Consider the following 21,930-nt stretch of genomic DNA (forward strand, 5'->3'; position numbering starts at 1 on the left):
CAAGTCTCTAATCACTGCTTGGTAGCTCTGGTGAGTGGCCTCATTCCTAAAATTATCCTGCGCTACCAGCCACCACCCAATTCACCAGCAAACAAAAGCCACTATATAAAACATACTGAAAGGGATTTTAGGGGAAAGGAAAGAAAATGGGTGGGAAAAATTAGAGAAAAAAATTAGAGACAAACATGAGAGACTCCTAATTCTGGGAAATGAACAAGGGGTGGTGGATGGGGAGGTGGGCGGAGAGATGGAGTGACAGCATGACAGGCACTGAGGGGGGCACTTACGAGATGAGCACTGGGTTTTAAACTATATGTTGGCAAATCAAATATATATATATATATATATATATATATATATATATATATATATAACTGACCACAAGGAGGGGTGGGGCTGGCTAATTGGCCAGAAGACACTGAACACTTCCATTGACCAAAAGACACCACTCTCTGAGACCCAGCTCTAAACTGCCCTTATTGAATATAAACAATAGTGAAAGGGAATATAAGGGAAGGGAGAAGAAATGTGTGGGAAATATCAGGAAGGGAGACAGAACATAAAGACTCCTAACTCTGGGAAACGAACTAGGGGTGGTGGAAGGGGAGGAGGGCGTGGTGTGGGGTGAATGGGTGACGAGCACTGAGGGGGGCACTTGATGGGATGAGCACTAGGTTTTATTCTGTATGTTGGTAAATTGAACACCAATAAAAAATAAATTTATTTAAAAAAATAAAATAAAAATAAACTGCCCTTATTGTGAGATGCCTCCACCTGCTTTGACCCCAAGACAAGGCCCTGGATTCTCACTCTGGGATGCTCAGCTCCTGTGTTCCTCTGACCCTGTCTTGACCCAAGGGGGACTAATCTAGCATCTAATCAATTCAGTCCTGTCTCCACCAAGACTGGGAGTCCCTAGTCCCTAGTCCTCTGGGCAGAGAGAGACAGCAGGGAGCCTTGGTTGTGTTGGAGTGTTGGAGGTAGGTGTACAGGCATCAGGTCCCTGTAGGCCTTGTGATGATCCTTCTGGCCTCTCCAGACCCTGAGGGCAGCCCTTGCAGGTTGGTGTCCCAGGGAGCCCCTGGGGAGCAGCCTGCTGGGAAGCTACCGCCAGGTTAAAGCACACAGCATCAGTTCCAGGAGCCCTGAGGTCTGGCCCCACACCTGCCCCTGTGTGCTGCTGACAGCATCAGGCAGGAGAGCTTCTTGTGTTCTTCCCTGCTGGCTGCTTCCTGGAAGAGGCAGCCCAGGCTGAGGGGTACCAGGAGGAACAGGGTAGGTTGTAATCTTTGACAGTTGTGGAGAGCAAAGCCAAGAGAGGATGGGGACAGGTCCTGGGAGAAGAATCATAGGACAGGCTTTCAGCCTCGGGCAATTGTTGGGAGTCTTTTCAGGTTGTTCTTGGATTCTTCACCCAGCCTAGTGTCCTTACTGCTTCTAAATCAGCACTGGGTATTATGCTGAGTGAAGTAAGTCAATCAGAGAAGGACAAACATTATATGTTCTCATTCATTTGGGGAATATAAATAATAGTGAAAGGGAATATAAGGGAAGGGAGAAGAAGTGTGTAAGAAATATCAGAAAAGGAGACAGAACATAAAGACTCCTAACTGGGAAATGAACTAGGGGTGGTGGAAGGGGAGGAGGGCGGGGGGTGGGGGTGAATGGGTGACGGGCACTGAGGGAGGCACTTGATGGGATGATCACTCGGTGTTATTCTGTATGTTGGTAAATTGAACACCAATAAAAAATAAATTTATTAAAAAATAAAATAAAATAAAATAAAATAAAATAAAAATAAAATGTTAAATGACCAAAAAATAAAAAAATAAAAAAATAAATCAGCATTCTTGTTTGGGGCTGAATCTGCCCTCTCCCTCCTAAAATGTTTCTATATGCCTGGAGGAACTTTTGGTTGTGACAGGTTTTGGAGAGGGAAGAAATGCTCCTGGCATCTAGTGGGTTGAGGTCTGGGTGGCTGCTAAAAGTTGTCCAATCTGGCATTCTTGTGGTGCATTTGTCCCAATTGGTGAACAAATATTGATTCGTTATTATTAACTTGGCTCACAGGTTACATTAGTGTTCACTCTCTTTGTTGCGCATTCTATGAGTTTTGACAGATGTAGAGTGACATGTATGCGCGATTACAATATCATCCAGAATAGTTTCAGGTGCTGTATTTTTCATGTGCCTAAGTAGAATTATGCTACAGTGTTCATGTGCTTTTGCTTCATTCACTCAAGATCGTTTTACAGGTTTATTTATGCTGCTGTGGGTGCATTGAACTGCTGCCTAGGGCTCCAGGGTTTGCTCCAGCCCATGTGACCTACTATCTTCCCAGTTATGGTGCCCACGCAGGCTTGTCCATTTCTCCACTACAGGCAAATTAACGGAACCATCCTCTGATAGGTCCCTTGTGACAGATGTGAGCAATGGAGATAGATACTGGAGCCCTGTGCTGGCGCACTTAGCAGATGAACTGTTAATTTTCCCCACCTGGCTCTCACAGGCAGTGCACAAATATTGCTTTCTCCCCAGATCCTGATCAGCGCTGGGCATTTTCTAATTTGGGGCATTGAAGGTCTACACTGAATTCCCACTGCATTTCCCTTCCTTTCTCTCATTCCTTTCCTCCCTCTCTTTTTTTCTTTTTCTTCTTTTTCTTTTTAATAAATTTATTTTTTATTGGTGTTCAATTTGTCAACGTACAGAATAACACCCAGTGCTCATGCTGTCAAGTACCCCCCTCAGTGCCCGCCACCCAGTCACCCCCACCCCCCCGCCCTCCTCCCCTTCCACCACCCCTAGTTCATTTCCCAGAGTTAGGAGTCTTTATGTTCTGTCTCCCTTTCTGATATTTCCTACCCATTTCTTCTCTCTTCCCCTCTATTCCCTTTCACTATTATTTATATTCCCCAAATGAATGAGACCATATAATGTTTGTCCTTCTCCAATTGACTTATTTCACTCAGCATAATACCCTCCAGTTCCATCCACGTCGAAGCAAATGGTGGATATTTGTCATTTCTAATGGCTGAGTAATATTCCATTGTATACATAAACCACATCTTCTTTATCCATTCATCTTCGATGGACACGAGGCTCCTTGTCAATGTAACCCAGGGCAATTTACACGTTTAACGCAATCCCTATTAAAATACCATGGACTTCCTTCAGAGAGTTGGAACAAATTATTTTAAGATTTGTGTGGCATCAGAAAAGACCCTGAATAGCCAGGGGAATTTTAACAAAGAAAACCATAGCTGAGGGCATCACAATGCCAGATTTCAGGTTGTACTGCAAAGTTGTGGTCATCAAGACAGTGTGGTACTGGCACAAAAACAGACACATAGATCAATGGAACAGAATAGAGAACCCAGAAGTGGACCCTCAACTTTATGGTCAACCAATATTCGATAAAGGAGGAAAGACTATCCACTGGAAGAAAGACAGTCTCTTCAATAAATGGTGCTGGGAAAATTGGACATCCACATGCAGAAGAATGAAACTAGACCATTCTCTTGCACCAGACACAAAGATAAACTCAAAATGGATGAGAGATCTAAATGTGAGACAAGATTCCACCAAAATCCTAGAGGAGAACACAGGCAACACCCTTTTTGAACTCGGCCACAGTAACTTCTTGCAAGATATATCCATGAAGGCAAAAGAAACAAAAGCAAAAATGAACTGTTGGAACTTCATCAAGATAAGAAGATTTTGCATAGCAAAGGATACAGTCAACAAAACTAAAAAACAACCTACAGAATGGGAGAAGATATTTGCAAATGACATATCAGATAAAGGGCTAGTTTCCAAGATCTATAAAGAACTTATTAAACTCAACAGGAAAGAAACAAACATCCAATCATGAAATGGGCAAAAGTCTTGAACAGAAATGTCACAGAGGAAGACATAGACATGGCCAACAAGCACATGAGAAAATGCTCTGCATCACTTGCCATCAGGGAAATACAAATCAAAACCACAATGAGATACCACCTCACACCAGTGAGAATGGGGAAAATTAACAAGGCAGGAAACCACAAATGTTGGAGAGGATGCGGAGAAAAGGGAACCCTCTTGCACTGTTGGTGGGAATGTGAACTGGCGCAGCCACTCTGGAAAACTGTGTGGAGGTTCCTCAAAGAGTTAAAAATAGACCTGCCCTATGACCCAGCAATTGCACTTTTTTTTCTTTATACTGTGTTTTCTTTTGCCTGTGCTACACCCTCTGTGAGTTCTCTGCTCATACATTTGCTCGTTTCTGTATTGAGCTTCCTACTTGTAGAGGTAACTGGCTTCTTCTACATCACATTCCCTGGTCAATTGTGGACCATTAAAATGATCTTCCCCACCTTTCCATCTCCTGTTAACTGGATCCAGGATATCTTTTGTTGAACAAAAACTCTTCGTGTTGGTGTTTTTGTTCCTTCACAATCAACCAGTGTTTGTGCTTCTTAAGTTTAAGATGTCGTCTCCACTCCTAGGTCATCAAAATGATTCTCCTACACCTTCTCCTATTAACTTCTCAATCCTATTTCAAATTCATTCTTGAATCCTGGAATCTCTGTTTGCGTGTGGTCTTAGGCAGAAGTTCAGATTGACTTTGCTTCATGAAAGGACCAGTTTTCCCACCACAAACTCCTAGACAGTCAACCTTTCCCCTTTGATCTGTGCTCCCACCTTTATCACATGTTAAACTGTGAATCATGCAGGGGTATTTTCTGAGGTATCCAATCAATTTGATCAGTGTCTTTGTCTTTTCCAGGGTCACAGTTAAAGATGACTCTGATGTGTATTATACACATTATGTCTATAATAGGTCTGCATGCGTACCATTACCATATCATTTCTTTCGTATTGATTCCATTTTTAGAGGAGTAGTATAGTTTTGCACTGACCTTATTTTTCTGAAGGACAAGCATAAGAAGGGCACGTGATGACACTCGGTGTTATACTATATGTGGCATATTGAAATTTAATTTAAAAATAAATAAACAAGAAAAAAAGGAATTTAAGGAAACTTTTATGAAATGTACAGTTGATTCCCTGAAACGATAAATGTAGTTGACTGATGATATAATTTGAGGAAGAAGTGTCATCATTACCATATTTACTGATGCCATCTGAGAGTATAGATTATTCTCCATGTATTCAAATCCACTTATATTTTTAGTAATGGTTAAAATTTCTGAATCTGTAGGTATTGCATGTGATTGAATCCTAGATGTTTTATAACAGAGGCTTCCAAAGTGTGATGGACAACTCTAGGGCCACAGAGACCCTTTCTGGGGACCATCAACTCTTCAGTTTTCCAATGAAGGTGAGGATATATTCCTCAAATGCTTAGAGGAAAACCACAAATTGCCACAGGGTGAATGAAGGAGTAGACAAACTCTGTCTTGGGTCCCACCCAGTCAGCTTGACTGTATCCAAAACTGAACATTTTTACAGAATCTCAGGGTTAATTTCTAAGATGGTAAACATGGGGAGTGAATAATGCACCCATACAAAAGTCCATTAGAGGCTCAAATTTTCTTGAGTACAAAGAAATCGCCGGACCAAGTGCTTGAGAGTTGTTTCTTTCTACTTGGTGTCACTGTTAGGAATGGTATCTTACTTTATACTTAAAATTCAAATTCTGAATGATTACTACTGTTGTAATTCTATGAGAAATAACCGGTTTTTGGAAGTGGATCTAATATTTGCAGCTCTGTGCTCTCTTTTGCTGTGATATGTTATGTCTTTATTCTTTTCCTTTTCTGGATGGATGAGCAGATCTCTTCGCTTCCAATGGTTACATACCTTCTTTCTTTTTTCTTTCCATATAGCACTGCTCACAGCTTTCAGTTCCATGCTAAAGAACAGCAGAAACAGTGAGTACCCTGGTGATTCACCCAGTCCTAACACAACGCATCTAATATTTACCCATTTCACATATTTCCTATTGTTCAAACACAATATTGTTATATAGATTATGATCTTTCTGCTGGTCCCCTCATTCCCTCTGTGATCTCAGCAGATGCAGCATCCGTGGCTGGCCAGAACTATAGCATGCTGTCTGAATTCATCCTCGTGGGCTTCTCCACCTTCCCACAGCATCTCCTGCCTGCCTTCTTTCTGTTCTACTTGCTGATGTACCTGTTCACGCTGTTGGGGAACCTGCTCATCATGGCTACTATCTGGAGTGAGCGCAGCCTGCACACGCCCATGTACCTCTTCCTGTGTGCCCTGTCCACCTCTGAGATTCTGTTCACTGTTGCCGTCACCCCCCGCATGCTGGTTGACATGCTCTCCAGCCACCGCTCCATCACCTTTGTGGCTTGTGCCACCCAGATGTTCTTCTCCTTCACGTTTGGCTTCACCCATTCCTTCTTGCTCATGATCATGGGTTATGACCGCTATGTGGCCATCTGCCACCCCCTGCGCTACTACATGCTCATGAGCATCCGCACCTGTGCCCGTCTGGTGTCCTGGACCTGGGCTGGTGGCTCAGTCATGGGGATGATGGTGACTGTGATAGTTTTTCACCTCACCTTCTGTGGGTCTAATGTGATCCACCATTTTGTCTGCCATGTGTTTTCCCTCTTAAAGTTGGCTTGTGGGAATGAGAATTCATCTGTCACCTTGGGTGTGATCCTCATGTGTGTCTCAGCTCTGATGGGCTGTTTATTCCTCATCATCCTCTCCTACATCTTCATTGTGGCCGCCATATTGAGGATCCCCTCTGTTGAGGGAAGGCACAAGACCTTTTCAACCTGTGTGTCCCACCTCACTATTGTTATTGTGCACTACAGTTTTGCCTCCATTATCTACCTCAAGCCCAAGGGCTCTCATTCTGTGGACAGTAACACTCTGATGGCCACCACCTATACAGTCTTCACCCCGTTTCTCAGCCCAATCATTTTTAGCCTCAGGAATAAGGAGCTCAAAAATGCCATAAAGAAAAGCTTCCAGAGAAAATTCAGTCCCCTAAACTCCTGATGGCCAGTTTGGTGGTGAGGAATATGATAGAATGGCTGGTGATAATAAAGTCTATTCCCAAGGACTTTGAAAATATAGGTATTGTTGGATGCATCCAGGTGTTGGGGATATGCTAGGTATTTGTTTTTCTCCAATTTGTTTTCCTCTCTCTTGCATAACATCTAGCGATCATAATCTCTTAAGATCCCATGTGATGATCTGCATCCCATACCTGTGTCTAAGACTGTGTTATCTACCTATGGGCCAGAAAGGAGCATCACATGAATGTGTATGGCCACTGATCCCAATCGTTCTACCTGATTGGAGAAGCAAGAGAAGACTTTGCCTCCTTCACCATAAGATAAACAGAAATAAGCATAATAAATGTCTTCTCATTGGGGCTTTTCTTTCAGGCATTTCCAGTGTTTTATAATTACCCTTTAATATGAAAATGTACAAGTAAATAAATTATTTGTCTCCAAGAAGGTAGTTGACCCTGTCTAGTTCCTTCTGTCTTTGGATGTGATAGACCCTAAGAGAATGTTTCTGTTGATCTGAGTTGAGTGAAGGATGTCAGAATATGAAGCAAAGAGAAAGAGAGAGAAAGGGATTGGAGGGGGTGGGTATAGGGCAGGAGAGGGTTCAATGTTCAGATACAAAAACAGAGAATGTTAAAAGTGTGTTGCTATCTGACATCTTCGAGAAATGCTTTTCCTTTTTTCCTCTTTCCTCCCATTACTTTCGGTAAAACATTAATTTCTCATTCCTGTGTTTTACTTGAATCTATTTGGGGGATGTGTTGGAGGGCACAGTGCTATCTCAAGATAGCATAAAAAGTAGTCAGGGTATGCGAACCCTCTTTAATAGATGAGAAATGTTGGTGGATGTTACACATGAATGAAGGAGTCACATGCAACTTTAGATCTGTCTGAGTCCCATGCTGGAGGTCGGCAAAACCACATGTCTGAACATCCAAGAAGAGGGCCTTCCGTTGGTGTAGGGTCATACTCTAAGGTGTGGCCAGATATTTGGGCCACAGGCAGAAGATATTTTATCATAATAAATGTAAGAATGACTATCACATATGAGTGCTTGCTGTTTACCAAATGTTGTGGGAAGGATTTCCTGTGTATTTGTTCACTCTTCTAAGATTCAAAATAAACTATTATTTCGGCACATTTAGATATGACCCACATCTATTACTATCCACATTTTTGAAATGCGGAAAATGCAAGCCTGAGAGATTATTTGTCTGCAGCCACACAGCCCTGAAGTGCTGAAGCAGGAATCTATTACAATATGCATTTGTGTGCAGTTGGTGATCAGGAATGCACCTCTCTCAACACCTGCAGAGAGAAATATGGTTGTGACTGAGAGGAGAGGGCTGTCATTAGAAGGAATAGACAACTTTCAGGGAAGAGGGCAGGTACAGCCTGTGCACAAGCCGTTTCACACAGCCAGGGAGAAACACTGACTCCAGAGGAGTTACAGAGACACTTTGTCACATCAACACCGACAATGAGACCCTGGGGTTCCATTTCATTATTTTACAATTATTGGTGTTAATGACTCATGCCAATCCGTCCTACCTGAGATGCCCTTATCCAGAACCTGTGACTATGTTCCCTTCCCTGGCCAAAGGGACTGCACGCAGATGAGATGCAGTTCAGGATCTGAGACAGGAGGTTACCCTGGATCACCCAGATGGGCCTGCTATGATTGCAAGTGTCCTTATAAAAGTAGGCAAGAAGGATCAGACACAGAGAAATAGGGGTTGTGACACTGAAAGGAGGGATTGCAGTAGCTGAGGTGGGAACCTTGAGCCAAGGAATGCCTGCTGACTCTCCCAGCTGGGAAAGCAGGAGACAAATTCTCCCCTGGATCCTCCAAAGGATGCAGCCCTGCTCACACATTGACTCACACCTGGTGACCCTGACTTTGGCTCTTGGCCAAAGTGGTTTATGTGCTTTGTTACAGCAGCCCTAGAAAACTGACTCCTGAAATGGCATCCTATCATTATATGTTAAGTGGTTTCATGATGAAATTCATTTCAAGCCAGATTCTTAGGCCATCCTTTTTTATGGAGAAGACATAGGGCATTGAGATTGCTCAAGAGAAGGGTTGAGTATCTTTGGAAATCCATTAGCAGAGGTGAAGGAGTCCCAACAGCCCGGCTGCAGGATTTGCTCATTAGCAGCCAGGTCCTCCCGTGTATAGCTGCAGGGTATCCAGCCCAGGGCCTAGGGAGCCCATCCTTCACATGTACTTATGACTCATATATGCTGAGTCCTTCACTTCTATGGAATATGTGGCAAGTTGCTAAGTTTGCCAGGAGGAAAAAAATGTAAAATCACAGTTCTTGACACTCTTAAGGCATTTTGCAGCCTTCACATGGTGCGGAGATCTTGCTATCTGCACTTCATTGCGGTTTATGTGAATCAGTTTTGAATAGCATGATTACTGTACAGCACACATTGGTACCCCAGTCCCCCGTAAATCTCCCCATTAGATTGTAAGCTCCTCAGGGGCAAGGACTCTGTCTTGCTTACCATTGTAGCCTACTATGCTACTGTGCTTCTTCTAATGCTATTACAATATATTACATATTATACTATGCTATAATTGTATTGTCACTATATTAATTGTAATATATATTAAGTTATATATAGTATGTATTATATACTATGATACTATATATAGTATATGTAACATGTAATATACCATATTAATATGGTAAATATGTTAAAAAGGCATATAATATATAACATACTGCATATATTTTATATATGCTATGAAATAAATTATATATCAACATACAAATATAATTATTATCATTCTCTAGCACAATTGTATTATAATAGTGATAAATATATAATAATATATTGATATATACGAACATATTATGTGCATATTATTACATACATGTATATTATTACATATTGTATTTGATAATCATTTATTATATTGAATTTTTACAAAACATATAGTTTTATTTATTTATTTATTATTAATATTGTTTTGAATCCTTGCAGGGAGCCTGTTTTTCCTCTGCCTGTGTCTCTGCCTCTCTCTCAGTGTGTCTTTCATGAATAAATAAATAAAATCTTAAAAAGAAAAAGAAATCATCCGGAGAAAATTCAATCCCCTAATCTCATGACAGCTGGAGGTAATACAATGGTGAGGAAATATGACAAAACTGCTATGTCCCTAGAACTGTTCTATGGGTTTCAAGTATATGAAAACAGACACATCCACAGGAGATGGATGCATGCCTGATATTTGTTTTTCTCCAATTAGTTTGCCCTCCTTGCATGGGATCTAGTGGTTCTGATCTCTTGTTCTTGCCCCTGTGTGATGAAGTCCGTCCTATTAGCTGCATCACAGAACATATTATCTACCTGGGGACTGGAAGGCAGCATCATGTGTGTGTGTCTTGTTAATGATGCACAGGGTTCCTCTTGAATGGGCAAACAATAGAAGACTTTCCTCTCTTCCACCATAAAGATAAACAAAAATAGCATAATATTAAATGCCACATTGGCCCTTTTCTTATCAAGCACTGTATCCAGGATTTCATAGTATTGTGTTTTAAATTATAATAAAGTATTTGACTCATAGAACAAGGTTTATTCTTTATAATTCCTCCCTGACTTGGGAGAGATAGACCCTAAGGGAGGTTTTCTATGTTAAGAGTTTAGAAGGTGAAGGAGAGAGAGAGAAAGAGAACTAGTGGGTTGGAGTCCTTTTAATTGATACGACAGAAACTGCATACATTTGGATATGGGGCAAAACCTGGGAAAGGAATAAAGAAGGACAAGGAGTTTGGTAACAGGGCAATTTTCACAAAAGAAAAGGGAAGAGTCAATGAGAGAGGAAGCGATGAGAGATAGAAGGATAGAGACAGAAATGACAGCTGGAAGGGAGAAAGGGTTCACGCTTGCTTTAGAACTTAAAGGATGGCAAAGAGGTGTTGCTGTCTGACATCTTATGGATATCCTTTACTCTTCCCCCCATATTACTTTCAGGAAAGCATCAATTCTCATTCCTGTGTTTTACTTGAACTTATTGGGGCATGTATTGTGGGCACAATGATATCTCAAGATGGCACAAGAGAGGTCAAGGTTGTAGGTACCCCTATTGTGCAGATGAGATCTGTTGGTGGAGGTTACACAACACATGAGGGGAGGGGTCCCATGGAAATTTAGTTCTGAGTAACTCCCAGGCTGGGGTTTGGGAAGGCATCTGTCTGAGGATCAGGAAAGGGGGCCTTCTGTGGATCCAAACTATTACTCAAAGGTGAGGCCAGATATTGGAGTTGGAGGCAGATGTGTTGTTTCGTTAAGGCCACAGGCACTAGTCATCTCAGGAGCATACAAAGACTCTCTGATCAGATGGTCATTAAACAGAGACAACACATAGACCAAAATGTGTTTAATTACATCACAGAGAGGCATATGTTAATGTGGACTCTCTGGCTTGGACCACCAGGCCAACAGGGATAGGGAAGAACTGACCACAAGGAGAGGTGGGGCTGGACTGTTTGGCCACTTCCATTGAGCAAGAGACACCACTCTCTGAGACCCAGCTCTAAACTACCCTTATTGTGGGAAGCCTTCCAGGGACCTTGACCTCAGCGCAGAGCCCTGGTTTCTCACTCCGGGATGCTCAGCTCTTGCCTTCCCTCTGACCCTACCTTGACCCAAGGGGTACTAATCCAGCATCTAATCCACCCCTATCTCCCCCAAGACTGAGAGTCCCTAGTCTCTAATCCTGTGGGCAGAGAGAGAGACAGCAGGGAACCTTGGTTGTGTTGGAGTGTTGGAGGAAGGTGTACAGGCAGCAGGTCCCTAGAGGCCCTCTGATGATCCTCCTGGCCTCTCCAGACCCTGAGGACAACTCTTGCAGGTTGGTGTCCAAGGGAGCCCCTGGGGAGCAGCCTGCTGGGAAGCTACCGCCAGGTTAAAGCACACAGCATCAGTTCCAGGAGCCCTGAGGTCTGGCCCCACCCCTGCCCCTGTGTGCTGCTGACAGCATCAGGCAGGAGAGCTTCTTCTGTTCTTCCCTGCTGGCTGCTTCCTGGAAGAGGCAGCCCAGGCTGAGGGGGACCAGGAGGAACAGGGTAGGTTATAATATTTGACAGTTGTGGGGAGCCAGGCCGAGACAGGATGGGGACAAGTCCTGGGAGAATGATTTTAGGACAGGCTCTTAGATTGGGAGTCTCTTCAGGTAGTGCATTCTGGGTCTTGGGTTCTTCACTCAACCTAGTGTCTTTTGCACCTTCTAAGTCTTCTTATTGGAGGCTGATTCTGTCCCCTAAATAATGTTTGTCCATGTGTGGAGGCCCTTTTGGTTTTCACAGCTCTTGGGGAGAGATCGGATGCTGCTGGCATCTAGGGGGTGGAGGCTTGAGTTGCTGCTAAAGACTGTCCAATCTGGTATTCATGTGGTTCATTTGTCCCAGTTGGTGAACTAATATAAATTCATTATTATTAACTCAGCTCACAGGTTACATCAGGATTCACGTTCTGTATTGCACTTTCTATGAGTTTTGACAGATATAGAGTGACTTATATACACCGTTACACCATCATCTACAATAGTTTCCAGTGCTCTGTGTTTCATGTGCCCTAATGAGTTATGCTAGAGTGTTCATCTGCTTTTGCTTCATTCACTCAAGATCTTTTTACAGGTTTATTTATGCTACTGTGTGTGCATGGAACTGGTGTCTGGCACTCCAGTGTTTGCATCCAGCCCCTGTGACCTGCTCTCTTCCCTGTTATAGTGCCCAAGTAGGCTTGTTCCTAACCCCACTACAATGCTACCGAAACATCCTGTGACAGCTCCCTCAGACAGCTGTGAGCATTCAAGATAGATGGTCAGGAGCTCTGTGCTGGTACATACAGCTTGTAAAGTCTATGCCTCTCCATTCTCGGTTCCTGCCAACAGGCCCAAGGCTTAAGTGCTTTCTCCCATATTTTGACCTGCATTGGGCACTCTCTAGTCTAGGGAAATGAATGGGTGTAAGTGAAAGTGCAGGGTCATTTCCTCCACCCTCTCCTTGCCTTAAAACCATCGTTTCATGTGTCTGTGGACCTCCTCCTGTGACTTCTCTGCTCATATCCTTGTCTCATTTCTGTATTGAAATCTCTCCTCCTTAATATAACTGGTTTCTTATTTATTCTAGATAATATTCCTTGGTCAATTTTCTGCAGTGCAAACCTCAATAACTAAATATTTCAAAGAATCTTAGTTTTATTTTTTTATAATGAATTTATTTTTTTAATAAATTAATTTTTATTGGTGTTCAATTTACCAACATACAGAATAACACCCAGTGCTCATCCCGTCAAGTGTCCCCCTCAGTGCCCGTCCCCCATTCACCCCCACCTCCCGTCCCCCTCCCTTCCACCACCCCTAGTTCATTTCCCAGAGTTAGGAGTCTTTATGTTCTGTCTCCCTTCCTGATATTTCTCACACATTTCTTCTCCCTTCCTTTATATTCCCTTTCACTATTATTTATATTCCCCAAATGAATGAGAACATATAATGTTTGTCCTTCTCCGATTGACTTACTTCACTCAGCATAATACCCTCCAGTTCCATCCACGTTGAAGCGAATCGTGGGTATTTGTCATTTCTAATGGCTGAGTAATATTCCATTGTATACATAAACCACATCTTCTTTTTCCATTCATCTTTCGATGGACACCGAGGCTCCTTCCACAGTTTGGCTATTGTGGCCATTGCTGCTAGAAACATCAGGGTGCAGGTGTCCCGGCGATTCATTGCATCTGAATCTTTGGGGTAAATCCCCCAACAGTGCAATTGCTGGGTCGTAGGGCAGGTCTATTTTTAACTCTTTGAGGAACCTCCACACAGTTTTCCAGAGTGGCTGCACCAGTTCACATTCCCACCAACAGTGTAAGAGGGTTCCCTTTTCTCCGCATCCTCTCCAACATTTGTGGTTTCCTGCCTTGTTAATTTTCCCCATTCTCACTGGTGTGAGGTGGGATCTCATTGTGGTTTTGATTTGTATTTCCCTGATGGCAAGTGATGCAGAGCATTCTCCCAAGTGCGTGTTGGCCATGTCCATGTCTTCCTCTGTGAGATTTCTCTTCATGTCTTTTGCCCATTTCATGATTGGATGTTTGTTTCTTTGCTGTTGAGTTTAATAAGTTCTTTATAGATCTTAGAAACTAGCCCTTTATCTGATACGTCATTTGCAAATATCTTCTCCCATTCTGTAGGTTGTCTTTTAGTTTTGTTGTCTGCATCCTTTGCTGTGCAAAAGCTTCTTATCTTGATGAAGTCCCAACAGTTCATTTTTGCTTTTGTTTCTTTTGCCTTCGTGGATGTATCTTGCAAGAAGTTACTGTGGCTGAGTTCAAAAAGGGTGTTGCCTGTGTTCTCCTCTAGGATTTTGATGGAATCTTGTGTCACATTTAGATCTCTCATCCATTTTGAGTTTATCTTTGTGTATGGTGCAAGAGAGTGGTCTAGTTTCATTCTTCTGCATGTGGATGTCCAATTTTCCCAGCACCATTTATTGAAGAGACTGACTTTCTTCCAATGGATAGTCTTTCCTCCTTTATCAAATATTCGTTGACCATAAAGTTCAGAGTCCACTTCTGGGTTCTCTATTCTGTTCCATCGATCTATGTGTTGTTTTTGTGCCAGCACCACACTGTCTTGATGACCACAGCTTTGTAGCACAACCTGAAATCTGGCATGGTGATGTCCCCAGATATAGTTTTCTTTTTTAAAATACCCCTGGCTATTCGGGGTCTTTTCTGATGCCACACAAATCTTAAAATAATTTGTTCTAATTCTCTGAAGAAAGTCCATGGTATTTTGATAGGGATTGCATTAAACGTGTAAATTGCCCTGGGTAACATTGACATTTTCACAATATTAATTCTGCCAATCTATGAGCATGGAATATTTTTCCATCTCTCTGTGTCTTCCTCAATTTCTTTCAGAAGTGTTCTCTAGTGTTTAGGGTATTGATCCTTTACCTCTTTGGTTAGGTTTATTCCTAGGTATCTTATGCTTTTGGGTGCAATTGTAAATGGGATTGACTCCTTAATTTCTCTTTCTTCAGTCTCATTGTTAGTGTATAGAAATGCCATTGATTTCTGGGCATTGATTTGTATCCTGCCTCGCTACCAAATTGCTGTATGAGTTCTAGCAATCTTGGGGTGGAGGCTTTTGGGTTTTCTATGTAGAGTATCATGTCATCAGCAAAGAGGGAGAGTTTGACTTCTTCTTTGCCAATTTGAATGCCTTTAATGTCTTTTTGTTGTCTGATACAACCGTTCAAAATCTTTGGGGTGCAGCAAAAGCAGTCCTGAGGGGGAAATACATCGCAATACAAGCATCCATTCAAAAACTGGAAAGAACTCAAATACAAAAGCTCACCTTACACATAAAGGAGCTAGAGAAAAAACAGCAAATGGACTCCACGCCCAGCAGAAGAAGAGAGTTAATTAAAATTCGAGCAGAACTCAATGAAATCGAGACCAAAAGAACTGTGGAACAGATCAACAGAACCAGGAGTTGGTTCTTTGAAAGAATTAATAAGATAGATAAACCATTAGCCAACCTTATTAAAAAGAAGAGAGAGAAGACTCAAATTAATAAAATCATGAATGAGAAAGGAGAGATCACTACCAACACCAAGGAAATACAAACGATTTTAAAAACATACTATGAACAGCTCTACGCCAATAAATTAGGCAATCTAGAAGAAATGGACTCATTCCTGGAAAGCCACAAACTACCAAAACTGGAGCAGGAAGAAATAGAAAACCTGAACAGGCCAATAACCAGAGAGGAAATTGAAGAAGTCATCAAAAACCTCCCAAGACACAAGAGTCCAGGGCCAGATGGCTTCCCAGGGGAATTTTATCAAACGTTTAAAGAAGAAATCATACCTATTCTACTAAAGCTGTTTGGAAAGATAGAAAGAGATGGAGTACTTCCAAATTCGTTCTATGAGGCCAGCATCACCTTAATTCCGAAACCAAAGACCCCACCAAAAAGGAGAATTACAGACCAATATCCCTGATGAACATGGATGCAAAAATTCTCAACAAGATAATAGCCAATAGGATCCAACAGCACATTAAGAAAATTATTCACCATGACCAAGTAGGATTTATCCCCGGGACACAAGGCTGGTTCAACACTCGTAAAACAATCAATGTGATTCATCGTATCAGCAAGAGAAAAACCAAGAATCATATGATCCTCTCATTAGATGCAGAGAAAGCATTTGACAAAATAGAGCATCCATTCCTGATCAAAACCCTTCAGAGTGTTGGGATAGAGGGAACTTTCCTCGACATCTTAAAAGCCATCTACGAAAAGCCCACAGCAAATAAATTTATTTTTTATTGGTGTTCAATTTACTAACATACAGAATAACACCCAGTGTCCATCCTGTCAAGTGCCCCCTTCAGTGCCCATCACCCATTCACCCCTACCCCCTGCCCTCCTCCCCTTCCACCACCCCTAGTTCGTTTCCCAGAGTTAGGAGTCTTTATGTTCTGTCTCCCTTTCTGATATTTCCCACACATTTCTTCTCCATTCCCTTATATTCCCTTTCACTATTATTTATGTTCCCCAAATTAATGAAAACATAATGTTTGTCCTTCTCCAATTGACTTACTTCACTCAGCATAATACCCTCCAGTTCCATCCACGTTGAAGCAAATGGTGGGTATTTGTTGTTTCTAATGGCTGAGTAATATTCCATTGTATACATAAACCACATCAAGAATCTCCGTTTTAATAACTGACTGGAGAGTTACAACTTACTCAACGAAAAGCACTGTAAGGGGCTCAATAGTTTTTTAGCATAAAGAAATCCCGGGTCAAAATGTGTAAGAGCGGTCTTGTTATAGTTGGTATCACTAATGGTCATGTTATCTTACTTTTTCCTTAAATTGTATGTTTTGCATGATTACTATGGGTGTAATTCTACAGGACATATTATGAGTTTGGGATGTTGATCTAATCTTCTGCAGCTTGAATTCTATGTTTGCTCAAATATATTCCACCTTCATCCTTTTACCTTTCTAGGTAGATGATCACATCTCTTCCCTTCTGATCCTGATCATCCTTCTTTACTTACCATCCTCAAGTACCACTCCAGGCTATCAGTTCCCAGCTAATGACCAGCAGAGACAGTGAGTAAGCTTGGCTTGTTCCTGATTCTAAAATAATGCATTGTTAGTTTCCCACTTCATGTACTATTTGCCAGTTTTGTGGTATATATTCTTAGCTAGCCAAAAAAGCTTCAGTTAGTTTCGGGTTGAGAAGAAGCTTTTTAAAAATCTTCAAGGAGGGGATCCCTGGGTGGCTCAGTGGTTTAGCGCCTGCCTTTGGCCCAGGGCCCAATCCTGGAGTCCCCAGATCGAGTCCCCAGATTGAGTCCCGTGTCGAGGTCCCGGCATGGACCCTGCTTCTCCCTCCTCCTGTGTCTCTGCCTCTCTCTCTCTCTCTCTCTCTCTCTCTCTCTCTCTCTCTGTCTATCATGAATAAATAAATTTTCTTAAAAATCTTCAAGGGATTCCTGGATGGCTCAGTGGGTTAGCATCTGTCTTTGGCCCAGGTCATGATCCCAGGGTCCTGGGATCAAGCCCCACATCAGGCTCTCTGTTCAGGGGGGAACTTGCTTCTCCCTCTCCCTCTGCCTGCCTCTCCCTGTGTTTGTGTGCTCTCTTTCTCCTCTCTTTGTCAAATAATTAATTAATTAATTAATTAATTAAGTCTTTAAGAAAATCTTCAATGTACATATGTCAATTAGTATGTTACATATCTAAAGCAATACAATGTTTTGTGTTAATTATATATAAATTTGTAAAATCATAAATAGGTGTTGACTTTAGCAATCCAGATTGCTGCCTGAATGATATAATTACATGGAATTTCCTTTTTGGTTTATTCATGTGACTAATCACATGTAGGTTTTCTGACACTGTCTCATCCTTGTCCTTCATGGAATTAACCATGTATCTTCATATCCTTTCTGGCCTCAGCAGATGCAGCATCCGTGGCTGGCCAGAACTATAGCATGCTGTCTGAATTCATCCTCGTGGGCTTCTCCACCTTCCCACAGCATCTCCTGCCTGCCTTCTTTCTGTTCTACTTGCTGATGTACCTGTTCACGCTGCTGGGGAACCTGCTCATCATGGCCACTGTCTGGAGTGAGCGCAGCCTGCACACACCCATGTACCTCTTCCTGTGTGCCCTGTCCACCTCTGAGATTCTCGTCACTGTTGCCATCACCCCCCGCATGCTGGTTGACATGCTCTCCAGCCACCACTCCATCACTTTTATGGACTGTGCCACCCAGATGTTCTTCTCCTTCACATTTGGCTTCACACATTCCTTCTTGCTCATGATCATGGGTTATGACCGCTATGTAGCCATCTGCCACCCCCTGCGCTACAACATGCTCATGAGCACCCGCACCTGTGCCCGTTTGGTGTCCTGGACCTGGGCTGGTGGCTCAGTCATGGGGATGATGGTGACCCTGATAGTTTTTCATCTCACCTTCTGTAAGTCTAATGTGATTCATCATTTTTTCTGCCATGTGCTTTCCCTCCTAAAGTTGTCTTGTGGGAATGAGAATTCCTCTGTCACCTTGGGTGTGATTCTGGTGTGTGTCTCAGCTCTGATGGGCTGCTTATTCCTCATCGTCCTCTCCTACATCTTCATCGTGGCCGCTATATTGAGGATCCCCTCTGCTGAGGGCAGACACAAGACCTTCTCCACCTGTGTGTCCCACCTCACTATTGTTATTGTGCACTATGGTTTTGCCTCCATTATCTACCTCAAGCCCAAGGGCCCCCATTCTATGGACAGTAACACCCTGATGGCCACCACCTATACAGTCTTCACCCCATTTCTCAGCCCAATCATTTTCAGCCTCAGGAATAAGGAGCTCAAGAATGCCATAAAGAAAAGCTTCAAGAGAAAATTCAGTCCCCTAAGTTCCTGATGGCCAGTTTGGTGATGAAGAATATGATACATGACTGGGGGTATGATCATCTCCAGGGGACTGTTGTAGGTATTCAATATATGAAAATACTAAATAGGTATTGTTGGATGCATCCATAGGTGTTGGAGCAGGCTACATATTAGTTTTTCCATTTGTTTGTCCCCTGTCTCTTGCATAGGCTCTAGCAATCATCATCTCTTGTTCTTGTCCCTTTGTGATGAACACCATCCCATTACCTCTTTCCAACAACGTGTTATTTCTCTATGGGCTGGTAGAAGAGTCACATGCATATGCGGGCATTGATGAAGAGGGTTCTTCCTCAATAGACAAGCAAGGGAGGACTCTCACCTGCCTTTACCATAACATACATAAAGGTAACATAATAATAAATGCCACCAGCACTGGGGCTTTTCTTACCAGGCACTGTGACCAGTGTTTTTATAAATGTTCTCTGAATTACAACAAATGCAGAAAGAAAATTAACTATTTTTCTCCAAGGAGATGGTTGAATGTATTAGTTCCTTCTGCCCTTGGGACAGATAGACCTGAAGGAGGTTTCTATGTTGAACTTAGTTGAGTGATGGATGTCAGAATGTGACATGGAGAAAAGGAGAGAGATGGGGTGGCAAGGAGGGTTTAGTGCTGAGGTAAGAACATACAGAATGTTAAATGTGTGTTGCTTTCTGACATCTTACGGAAATCCTTTTCCCTTTTTCCCTACATTGCTTTCAATAAAGTATCAATTCTCATTCCTGTGTTTTATGTAATCTATTTGGAGCATGTCTTGGAGGACACGATGCTATCTCAAGATGGCAAAAAGAGAGGTCAAGGGTGTGGGTACCCCCTTTAATAGATGAGAAATGTTGGTAGAGGTCATACAACATGTAAATGAAGGGGTCACATACAATTTTAGGTCTGTTTGACTACCATGCTGGGGTTCAGAAAACTGTCTCAGGATCCAGGAAGCAGGACTTTTGTTGGGTAAGTTACTATTCAAAGTTGTGGCCAGATATTTGAGTTGCCGGAAAAAGATGTTTTTATAACAAAAATGTAAGAATTACTATCATATGTGAGTGCCTGCTGCTTGCCAAATGTAGGAAAGGTTTCCTATGCATTAATTCTTCTAAGACCCAAAATAAAGTATTACTTTTCCACATTTATTACCCACATCTATTACTTCTCACATTTTTTTGAGAGAGTGAGAGAGAGAGAAAGAGAGTGAGCAGGATGGGGAGAGGGAGAAAGAGAGAGAGAATCTCAAGCAGACCCTATGTGGTGCTCGATCCCAGGACCCTAAGATCATGACCTGAGCCTAAATGAAGAGTGGGATGCTTAACCAAAAGAGCCACCCAAGCACCCAAATTGTTCACATTTTTGAAATTCATCTGCATGCAGATGAGATGCAGTTCAGGATCTGAGACAGGAGGTTACCCTGGATCACCCAGATGGGCCTGCTATGATTGCAAGTGTCCTTATAAAAGGGGGCAAGAGGGTTAAGACTCAGAGAGAAGTCTAGGGGTTGTGACACAGGAAGGAGGGATTGGAGTAACTGAGGCGGGAACTTGAGCCAAGGAATGCCTGCTGACTCTCACTGCTGGGAAAGCAGGAGACAGATTCTCCCCTGATTCCCCCAAAGGACACAGCCCTGCTCACATGTTGACTCACACCTGGTGACCCTGACTTTGGCTTCTGGCCTCCAACATGGAGGAGGAGAGATGTGTATGGTTTTAAATCACTGGTTTATGTGCTTACAGCAGCCCTAGAAAACTGACTCCTGAAATGGCATCCTGTCATTATATGTTATGTGATTTCATGACAAAATTCATTTCAAGCCAGATTCTTAGGCCATTCTTCTTTATGGAGAAGACTTAGGGCATTGAGATTGCTTAAGGAAAGGGCTGAGTATCTTTGGAAATCTGTTAGCAGAGGTGAAAGAGTCCCAACAGCCCGGCTGCAGGATTTGCTCATTGGCTGCAAAGCCCTCAGGTATGATGTGAGGACACACATGACTGTATAGCTGTAGGGCACCCAGCCCAGGGCCTATGGTCTCCATCCAACAAACTCGGTAGACTAGAAACTGGAGGACACCAGGAACATTCTCCGTGCTCCATGTGGACTGCATGAGTCAGAGGAGATGCTAAAACTCCTGAGTGATGAGGCCTCTGCGTTACAAGGATACATGGACACGCACATCGTCAGAGAGAACACTGAATTGCAGGGGCCTGACCTGGTGGAGAAACTTACATGAAGCAAAACCCATCAGGGATCCGGAGATCTGGAACTCATCTCTTCAGCTGGAAAGGGGACATTTCTACAAGGCGTTTTACCTTTTGAGTTTTTTTGTATTTGAGTTCCTCAGAGAAAGAGAACTATCAGGATGGATGTGTAAACATATACGTGTGCATATATATACGGGTGTGTATATGTCATATAACATATTTAATGTTACAATATGTTTTGAATTCCTCTGTTTATTACTTGTGGCTGTCTCAGACCCTTAAGTACATCTCATCTGCATGAAGTCCCTTTGACCAGGAAAGGGAACATAGTCACAGGCTCTGGATAAGGGCATCTCAAGTAGAACAGATTGGCATGAGTCATTAACACCAATAATTGTAAAATAATAAAATGGAACCCCAGGGTCTCATTGTCAGTGTTGATGTGTACAAAGTGTCTCTGTAACTCTTCTGGAGTCAGTGTTTCTCTCTGGCTGTGTGAAAGAGCTGTGTGCCCAGGCTGCACCTGCCCTCTTCCCTGAAAGGTGTCTATTCCTTGTAATGACAGCTCTCTCCTCCTGGTCACAACCCCACTTCTCTCTGCAGGCATGGGAGAGAGAGGTGCATTCCTGATCACCAACTGCACACACATGCAGGTTGTAATAGATTCCTGCTTCAGCACTTCAGGACACTGTGACTGGGGACAAATAATCTCTTGCATTTTCTACTTTTCAAAAATGT

General features: G+C 42.6%; 2 protein-coding genes across 2 annotated transcripts; both read left to right on the plus strand.

The window, feature by feature from the left end:
• The first annotated feature begins 6,042 nt into the window (after positions 1 to 6,042).
• LOC112913190 (olfactory receptor 10H3-like) lies at positions 6,043 to 6,987 on the plus strand. Its single transcript, XM_025989794.2, has one exon. The coding sequence runs from the start codon at positions 6,058 to 6,060 to the stop codon at positions 6,985 to 6,987; it is 930 nt and encodes a 309-aa protein (XP_025845579.2). The 5' UTR covers positions 6,043 to 6,057.
• Positions 6,988 to 18,028: 11,041 nt separating this feature from the next.
• On the plus strand, positions 18,029 to 18,973 carry LOC112913191 (olfactory receptor 10H4-like). Its single transcript, XM_025989796.2, has one exon. It carries the CDS (start codon positions 18,044 to 18,046, stop codon positions 18,971 to 18,973), a length of 930 nt encoding a protein of 309 aa, XP_025845581.2. The 5' UTR covers positions 18,029 to 18,043.
• Positions 18,974 to 21,930: the final 2,957 nt, after the last annotated feature.

The sequence above is a fragment of the Vulpes vulpes genome, chromosome 9 (genome assembly GCF_048418805.1).
Source record: "Vulpes vulpes isolate BD-2025 chromosome 9, VulVul3, whole genome shotgun sequence".
In the NCBI taxonomy this organism is placed as follows: domain Eukaryota; kingdom Metazoa; phylum Chordata; class Mammalia; order Carnivora; family Canidae; genus Vulpes; species Vulpes vulpes.